The 9,645-nt window shown below is 36.3% G+C and overlaps 1 protein-coding gene across 3 annotated transcripts in view; it reads left to right on the top strand.

The window, feature by feature from the left end:
* The window catches only part of ANKMY2 (ankyrin repeat and MYND domain containing 2), a 44,644-nt gene that overhangs the window by 4,843 nt on the left and 30,156 nt on the right, over positions 1-9,645 (top strand). For all 3 annotated transcript variants that reach the window (XR_827234.1, XM_010862165.1, XM_010862166.1), the window contains exon 2: positions 4,082-4,146. Coding sequence is in view for 1 of the 3 variants with exons in the window: in XM_010862165.1 (XP_010860467.1) it covers positions 4,082-4,146 (65 nt within the window). In the remaining 2 variants the exon portion in view is untranslated. The remainder of the gene's footprint in view (positions 1-4,081; positions 4,147-9,645) is intronic.

The following is a 9,645-nucleotide window of genomic DNA, read 5'->3' as shown; positions in this document are numbered from 1 at the left end:
TTGCAGTCCAAGGGACTCTCAAGAGTCTTCTCCAACACCACAGTTCAAAAGCATCAATTCTTCTGCGCTCAGCTTTCTTTATAGTCCAACTCTCACATCCATACATGACCACTGGAAAAACCATAGCCTTGACTAGACGGACCTTTGTTGACAAAGTAATGTCTCTGCTTTTTAGTATGCTGTCTAGGTTGGTCATAGCTTTTCTTTTAAGGAGCAAGCATTTTTTAATTTCATGGCTGCAGTTACCATCTGCAGTGATTTTGGAGCCCCCCAAAATAAAGTCTTTCATCATTTCCATTGTTTCCCCATCTATTTGCCATGAAGTGATGGGACTGGATGCCACAATCTTCGTTTTCTGAATGTTGAGTTTTAAGTCAACTTTTTCACTCTCCTCTTTCACTTTCATCAAGAGGCTCTTTAGTTCTTCTTCACTTTCTGCCATAAGGGTGATGTCATCTGCGTACCTGAGGTTATTGATATTTCTCCTGGCAATCTTGATTCCAGTTTGTGCTTCATCCAGCCCAGCATTTCACATGATGTACTCTGCATATAAGTTAAATAAGCAGGTGACAATCAATATTCAGCCTTGACGTACTCCTTTCCCAATTTGGAACCAATCTGTTCAATGTCCAGTTCTAGGTGTTGCCTTTTGACCTGTATACAGATCTCTCGGGAGGCAGGTGAGGTAGTCTGGTATTCCCTTCTCTTTAAGAATTTTCCATGGTTTGTTGTGATTTATACAGTCAAAGGCTTTGGCGTAATCAATAAAGCAGAAGTAGATGTTTTTCTGGAACTCTCTTGCTTTTTCAATGATGCAACGGATGTTGGCAATTTGATAAAGATTCAGGTCTCCTAATAATCAATTATAGCATAGAGTTCAAAAACAAATTTAAATTCAAATACATAGAAACTGTTAACTATAAGACTGGGCAGGTTTTATAACCTCTATGGGCTTCCTTGTGTTCATTTACAAAACAGCTCTTTTAGATTCTATTTTTTTTTTATGCAGTGATTCATAATCCTAACTTAAGGACATTTGGTTACAAAGTCTAAAAATAGATACAAGTAGGAGAATTTAGAAACTTTACACTTAAACAGAGTCAGTATTTCAAAATGCATGTTGTAATTAAAAGTCTATTTAAAAATACATTTATAACTGTGTATTTATGACTAAATCTGTATCCACATATTATTTTAAAATCCAGACACTTTATTTTATACATGATTTTACTTACACATAAATGTTATAGCAACTAACAAGTCAAAGAGTTTTTTTAAATACTTAACTTTGATACAGCTTCCTCACAAAAAGACATTCTTTTTGGGAAGTGGAGGGAAAGTCGTTCAGTCATGTCTGTCTCTTCCAGACCAGAATACTGGAGTGGGTAGCCTTTCCCTTCTCCAAGGGATCTTCCCAACCCAGGGATCTAACCCAGGTCTCCCACATTGCAGGTGGATTCTTTACCAGCTGAGCCACCAGGGAAGCCTAGAACTCACACATATCCAGATCTCATGACCATCTGATGGGTTGCTGGGAACAGAGATGTCATGTTTGTTTCTCCCTTTTTGTTTGTTTTGGCAACTTCTTGTGCTCAGTGAGACCAGTAGTCCCAAACTAGAAATTAGGAGTGTCACAATAAATTTTATTATGCTGCTCTAAATACAAATAACAGGAGCATCTAGTGTGCACAGAAGTTGTACTCTCTACCCTACACCAAGACAAGCCCTTAGTCTTAAGAGCTGTATGGGATGGATGTTATTATTTCTGTTTCATCGATGGGAACACTGAGGGTTTTATAGGACTTGTTCATTTTTAGAGTGATGCTAAAAGGTCTGTGGTGTGGTATAAGAGAGGGCAGTAACAGTGAGACTATCACACTTACCGTGATCTCTTTTCTGCTAAAATGCTGGTCCATCCAGATAAGTTATCAGTCCCACCCTAATGGAGCAGGTTAGGTTGTGTTTTCTTCTCTGGAGTAATTTGGAGAAAGTCTCACAAGGGAACCAAATCATTAAATATTACTTTTCTTCATTATAGGTCTGTTCATTTTTGTCTCCAGTGAAATGTCTCATTTCCTATCCCTCTTTTAGTACTACATTTCTTCATCTTAAGAGTTTGTTAACTGAGATTTAACACATTTCTTTCTCGAGGAAAGCAGTTAATCTTTTAAACTTAGTTGCAAAATATTGTTTGAGAGTCTCCTATATGCACAGTGAGGAATGGCCAAAAAAAAAAAAAAAAATCCTTCTGCGTTAACCATTTGTCTCCCATTTCCATGCTTTGTAGACTTGTACAGTTTCCCACTAATGTCATTAAATTAGGAACACCAAATTAGAAATCATTGGAAGTTTCGTTTCTTGGGGGTATTGTGCTCATGTGTTTTCCAAAATCTGTTTTCATTCTCTGGATTCCCAAACCATTTGAGAAAAGTTTTCTAACCATGGTCCCTGCATTTCAAAAGAGTAACTGGTATTCCATGGCATGTGAGTGAATGCCTCATCTTTTTTTTTTAAATTGCCCTGTGACTGGACAGATTCAACATGCATTGTTAGCCCTTGGGCTCAACTTTTATAGAATTATTGGCCTGTTCCCTAACCTGAGCCAAGGTTTTATGATTGTAATTCCCATCTTCCCCCTAACATATAGCAGGCTTTGGCATGATCACAGTCCCTATAGTATTCTCCCTTTACTGCATAAACATCTCTTGGTTGGATGAAAAGTAACTTCAGTTATTCCTCAGTGGATAATGAGGTTCAACTGAAGCATCTTCCTCAAGTGAAATTGGGATGCTAGAGTTTGTTTTAATTCCTTTCCAAAGATGTTTGAGTCTCTGGTGAGAAACCATGGGTATGGATAAGGTTCTGTACAGAATCTGCTTGCATGATTGAAGGCTTTCCCCTCTCTCTCTGTAGCCATAGCCATTCAACTAGTGATACCAACTGGCCCTCAGATGGACCGCAGGATCAGACAAACGAACTATTGAGAGAATAGCTGTCATAGTCCAGGGCCGTGCAGATCATTCACTTGACATTTCCCCAGCTGAGCTGTTGCAGCTTCAGTCTAGGAGACATTTCTGTGTCTCCCCTCTGTTGGTGAGGAGCACTCAGATAATGTGCCTAAGAAGCAGATCAGGTAGAAAGAAGCAGGCTAAACTCGATTCTGCTTTCCACCTTTAACTCTGGAAGAACTGCAGAGTTTAGCATATTCTTGAACTATAATTCTAAATTTAAAAAGAAGAAATAATTCCTCATTGAGAATGCTTCAGTTCTTCCATGTCCTTTCAGAGGAGAGGCTTAGCTCATCCTTTCTCCCTGAGAACGTGCAATTTCATTATCCTGTTCCCCTTCACACTAGAATTTTTTTGGCAGAACGTGTGGTTGGCTTCTACTAATGACGATAATAGCAACATTTTCTCCTGAGATTGCTTGCTTCTGTCAGTGTGTCTTATAGACGGCTGGAAAACCTGACAGTTGTGGCCCAATTACAGCGTATTTACAAATTTACAGAAACTGACCTTTAGTTTTATATCAGATGACTTTCAGTATGAGAGTCTGAATCCTGGCCGTAACGGCACTTTTATACAGTACCGGGCTTTAAAGATAACGTTTACCTCAGCATTTCCAAACCAAGAATTCTATTACAAGAATGCCATCAATTCACAGGGCCTAGTGGTGACAAGGTATATAAATACTGACTGGATTTTGAACCCCAGTTATTATACTGTCTGCAGTTTAAGCTTTAGATGGTGGGTTGGATTAGATGCCCTTTAAGATTGTTTCAGTATTAAAAGTCTTAGGCCTTGTGGTTTTTGTATTACTGCCAAAAGGAAAATGCGGCCAATTTAATATACTCTGAGGCCAGTGGAAGTAAAAGCAAGATGGAGCTATTTTAGGCTCTATGAATCTGTTCTTGGGAATAATTACTTTGTGGAAGAACTACTATGTGATTGATGTTTTATTTCTTAATAACCTAACCTGACTCATCTTAGTTTCACAGATAATCCTTTAAAGTTTGTTTCCTTGGCATTAGATTCTTTTCTAAAGATAAATACTTTGCATTTTCTTTCTTTCCTTTTTTAAGGTACTGTCCAAGAAGCTGGAACATTGTTAGGCAGCAAGAATGTTCGTGTCAACTGCTTGGATGAGGTAAAATTTAAAATGTTTAATAAGATGTTTTACTTCCTATGAGAATAGATAATGTATAAAATCTAATAATAAGAGTTGTTTTCTAGCATTTGTCCTCAAGTTATATTAAGCTCTAAAGCAAATATCAGCAATACAGGTTGCAAAAGACAAATAGCATGTAAAAAATGTTTAATTTTACTGGCAGTCAAATAAGTGACAATTAAACCAATACTGTATCATTTCTTATGAAGTATGGGAAATACTGGACTTATATATGCTAATGGATTAGGTATAAATTGACATCACATTCTGAAAAAAATTTTTAGAATATTTCTCATTTTTAAACATGTATACCTTTGATCCAGCAATTCTCCTAGGGAAGGTTAACTGAATCTAAACTCTACATTATAGAACAGTTGCTGTCCAAAATAACTTTCTGAGATGATGGTAATTTCTCTTCCAAGCTGTCCAGAATGGCAGCCATTAGCCATGTGTGGCTAGTAGCTACACAATTATGCAGGGCAGTTCTAATACTACAGACAGTTAACTGAATTTCTGTTTCTCATGCAGAAAAGGAAGTGTTTTGTTAACCCCTTACCCACACATGGATAGCAAAACTAATATCAGACAAAATAAAGCAAAAGCAAAAAACAAACAAAAAGATGAAGACTCTTTGCTATAGATCATTAAGAATCCTCCAAGAACATGACAGCCTTAAGCCTTCACTAATAAGCCTATAAGCTTTGAGGTTCAAAATGAAAAAGACAGAAATGAAAGGAGAAATTTGTAAGACCACAAAAGCATCTTCTGGTTAAGCAGAAGTATTCAAGAGTTGGAAAATTGGATAACCTAACAGTCTCTGCACTGTGTATAAGACAGATACAGTACATCCCCATTTTACATGGAACACTGGTAAAAATTTGCCTGTGAATGATACTAATTTGTACAGGAAAATTGTAGCTAATTTTGAACAAGGTCACCAAATGTAATATAACACTGAAAATAAAAATTTGATCCAAATAATAAAACATATAACCTGAATGTGTGTTAAAATTCTGAATAATTCTTGGCTAAAGGAAGAAATAGAAGTAGAATTTACCTACTATTTACAGCTGAAAGCACGATATTTATCAAAAGCTACTGTTGATCAAAAACTGGTGTCATGTGGCCAAAATCATATTCAGAGGAAATTTCGTAGCATTTATTATTGTACTTTAAATCTTTGTGGTGGTCTGTGCTTTCAGCTCATGAAATTAGATGAAAAATAATATTCTCAGAAAATACAGGAAATGAATTAAGAAAAAATCGAAATAAAAAATTTTAAAAGTCATTAAACATAAGCAACAAAAGAAAAAACAAAAATGAAAACCTTTGTACTTCAAACCACACCATCCAAAAAAGTAAAAAGAAAACCCACAGAATGAATGGTTTTACAGATCCTATCTGGTAAGGGATTTGTAACTGAAATGTGTTAAGAACCCCTACAACTCAATAATAAAAATTACAAATCACCCTATTTAAAAATGGGCAAAGGATCTGAATAGACATTGCTCCAAAGAAAACATACAAATGGCCAATATGCACATGAAAAAAGGCTCAAAATTAGCTGCCAGGGGAGTGCAAATCAAAACCACAGTGAGAGGCTACTTTATACCCACTGCTACTGCTGCTGCTGCTAAGTCACTTCAGTCGTGTCCGACTCTGTGTGACCCCATAGACGGCAGCCCACCAGGCTTCCCCGTCCCTGGGATTCTGGGCCAGAACACTGGAGTGGGTTGCCATTTCCTCCTCCAATGCATGGAATACCCACTAGGATGGTGAAAATAAAAGAGGTGATAACAAGTATTGGTGAGGATGTGGAGAAACTGGAACCCTCATGCTTTGCTGGTGGGAATGTAAAATGGTGCAGCTGCTCTTTAAAATGGGTTGACAGTTCCTCAAATGGTTAAACATAAGAGTCATCGTATCACACAGCAATCCTAGGTATATAACTAAGAAAAATAAAACATATGGCAATACAAAAGTTTTGAACTTGAATGTTTATAGCAGCATTATTCGTAACAGCCAAAGTGCCGAAGGTGGAAACAGTTCAAAACATTGGTCAACTGATAAGTGGATAAACACAGTTTGGTATATCTATGCAATGGAGTATTACTCAGTTATAAAAAGGAAAGACATCCTGGTGCATGCTACAACATGGTGAATGTCGGGTAAAATTCTGCCAAGTAAAAGAACCCAATCAAACAAGACTGTGAATATTATGATTCCATTTATAGGAGAATTCAGAAATGAGCAAGTCCAGGATACAGAAAGCAGATTCGTGGTTGACTAGGGCTGGGTGATGGGATTGGGTGGGGGCCAGTGGGAATGACTGTCAGTGGGCATGGTGTTTCTTTTGGGTATGACATAAGTGTTCTAAAATTGATTGTGGTGATAGTTGTTCCACTCTGAAACTACTAAAAATTATATAACTGTAACGTTAAATGGGTAAATCATATCACAATGAAATTGTTTACAAAGAAAAGATAAAGTTATCAATTTAAGATCCCCTGCCCCCCAAAACATAGACAATTAGGAAAGTAGAAGCAAGAAAATTATATGTATAAACACCAAGGAAGTAAGTGAGAGCATAACTGCAGTGAGAAAAAAAAAATTGTCATAACTTTTATATTTAAGCTAATTCATTTGAAAACCTATATGAAAGTAGTGATTTTTGTAGAAACATTAAAATGAACATATTCATCTCATATAGAAGTATAAAAATGGAAAATAAAAGATTTGTGTAAATGTATCTAACTGCCAACTACCTTTTAAAGCTATAGACCTGAGTAAGTTTTACAAAATGTTCAAGGACCATTTAATTCTCATTTTACACAGATTGTACCATTAATTTATAAAAATATGGGCAGATGCCCAACTCATTTTGATAAAATAATCTTAATGCTGATGCCAAAATAGGAAGAAGCCCAAGCAAACTGTGGGCTCAATGCACTTTTTAAATAAGGATTCAGAAACACTATATAAAATACTAGCAACTTTATCCAGTGGTGTAACAAAAGAATAATAAGACTTAACAAAGTAAGGTTTCTCCAAGATGACAGGATGATTCAAATTAGAAAATCTTATGTAAAACACTATTTTACAAAGTAAAAGAGAAATATATAGATCATCTCAATAGATATTATAATGTATTTGATAAAAGTTAGCTACTGAGGGTAAACACTCTTTAACAGATTAAGGTAGAATGGCTCTTCTGTAGCTTAATAAAAGAATAAGTTTCTGGAAACCCTCCACAAGCACTGGCATCCTGTTTAATGTTTAGGATGGGGAACACATGTATACCTGTGGCGGATTCATTTTGATATTTGGCAAAACTAATACAATTATGTAAAGTTTAAAAATAAAATAAAATTAAAAAAAAAAAAACTAGCTGAGTGGCTCTCAAACTATAGGGTGCATAGAGAGGTAGGGGGAGCTTATGGAAAATGTAGACTTCTCTATATTGTATTAAAAATCTGGTTTTAACACGAAAAAAAAAAAAAAACATTAGATACACTCCTATACTATACTATCCTATATATGTTTAAACCTGGAGAAGGAAATGGCAACCCACTCCAGTCTTCTTGTCTGGAGAATTCCATGGACAGAAGAGCCTAGGGGGCTACCATCCATGGGGGTCACAAAGAGTCGGACACGACTGAGTGACTAACACACACACGGAGCACTAGGATCGAGACAGAGAGGTCCTGGACGTTCTGTGAGTCAGCTGCACACAGATTTGGCCTCCTAGGTATTCCTTGAACACAGAACGCCAAAGAGTTTTACTCTTGCAGTCTCTCTACTGGAGCATTCTTCTCTGTTTAGTTGCTGAGTTGTGTCCGGCTCTTTGCAACCCCACGGACTGTAGTGCACCGGGCTCCTCTATCCATGGGATTTCCAAGCAAGAATACTGGAGTGTGTTGCTGTTTCCTTCTCCAGGGGATCTTCCTGACCCAGGGATCAAACCTGCATCTCCTGCTTTGGCAGGAGGATTCTTTACCACTGAACCACCCAGGGAGCCCATTCTTCTAGTTATTCAATATTTACATCCTTCCTCCAGGACTTTGTTCAAAATGCCACCTTGTCAGAGCCATATTCTTTGACGGTACTTTTAAAAATAATAACCTCCTCTAACCTAGTGGCATTCCCTGTCCAGCTTATGCAATGTTGTCTCCCTATAGTGCTTATTATCACCATCTGCCTTGTGACCCCTACTAAAATTTAAGTGCCCAGGACTTAGACTTCAGGGGCTTGGGCTTTGTTCATTGCTACGCACAGTGCATAGGTTTGTCTGACATAGCTTAGGCACTCGGTAAGTATTTGCTGAATGAATGCTTTTTTTAATGATAATAGGATTATAACTTAGTAGACTAATATTGATGAATTCTTTAAGAGTTACGAGAGAGAAACTTTAATTATTTTTAATGTCATCATATCTAAAGTTTTTAAAACTACTCCCTTATCATTTTCCCATTACTACTGCCAAGAAACTTTTGACTACTCCTACTAATTTGCCTCTTGTACAACCTCCCAATAATTCTCATGTCAACATAACCTCTGATAATATTGAGGATTATGTTCATAAGAATAGTCTAGAATCATTAAAAACAATTCAAATTATGTTAGTATTCTAAAATTTTCCAAAAATGAGATTATATATTTTAGAGAGGTTTTTACCCAAAACAACTGAAATTCCAGCACTCAGAGAGTCTCTCCTGGGTTCTGAGAAAATTTACTTATAGGAAACAGCTCATTTATTTATCCACCAAGTGGTTTTAGATAATTAACATATACGGTTGGATGTTCATTGGATATGGACAAAACATGTGGAGACTAAACAGTGTGGCCTGGTGTAAACACTACTGACCATTTCTCCATATTCATATAATCACATATATGACCAAATCATATTTAGGATTGAAATATAAATGTGATTTTGAGGATCATTGTTTTAAAATTGAGGGTACTTTAATATGCATTTCCTGCATCTTCTTGTTCTCATTGGCAGTAGTAATTCATGAAACTCTTTAATTCAGTAGATACAGATGAATTCAGTCAATACATAATAATATTCCATGCTATGGATATACTGTATTCAACTTTCCCCTTGATATGTATGCTATTTATCTTAAGGTTTTTCCTTACTTTTTTCTTTCTTTTGTAGTGCATTTGTATCTCTTTGTTCCATTTGTTTCTTCAAGAGCTATGTGTAGGTGGGATGAGAGCTCTGATAAATTTAGTTTCAGTCTTGCCCTGGCCATTTTATTAGTTAAGTGAGGTTGAGCAATTCTTCTCTGAATCTGTTTGCTAATCTGTTGAAAAGCTGAAGTAATGAAACTATCTTTTTTCTTTAAAAATTTTTTTAAATTTTTTAATATAAATTTATTTATTTTAATTGGAGGCTAATTACTTTACAATACTGTATTGGTTTTGCCATACATCAACATGAATCCGCCACGGGTGTACACTGTTCCCAATCCT

This window comes from Bison bison, unplaced genomic scaffold (assembly GCF_000754665.1).
Source record: "Bison bison bison isolate TAMUID 2011002044 unplaced genomic scaffold, Bison_UMD1.0 scf7180017864479, whole genome shotgun sequence".
NCBI classification, from domain to species: Eukaryota; Metazoa; Chordata; class Mammalia; order Artiodactyla; family Bovidae; genus Bison; species Bison bison.
Note: the sequence above shows the minus strand (reverse complement) of the source record. Positions and strands in the feature narration are given on the sequence as shown.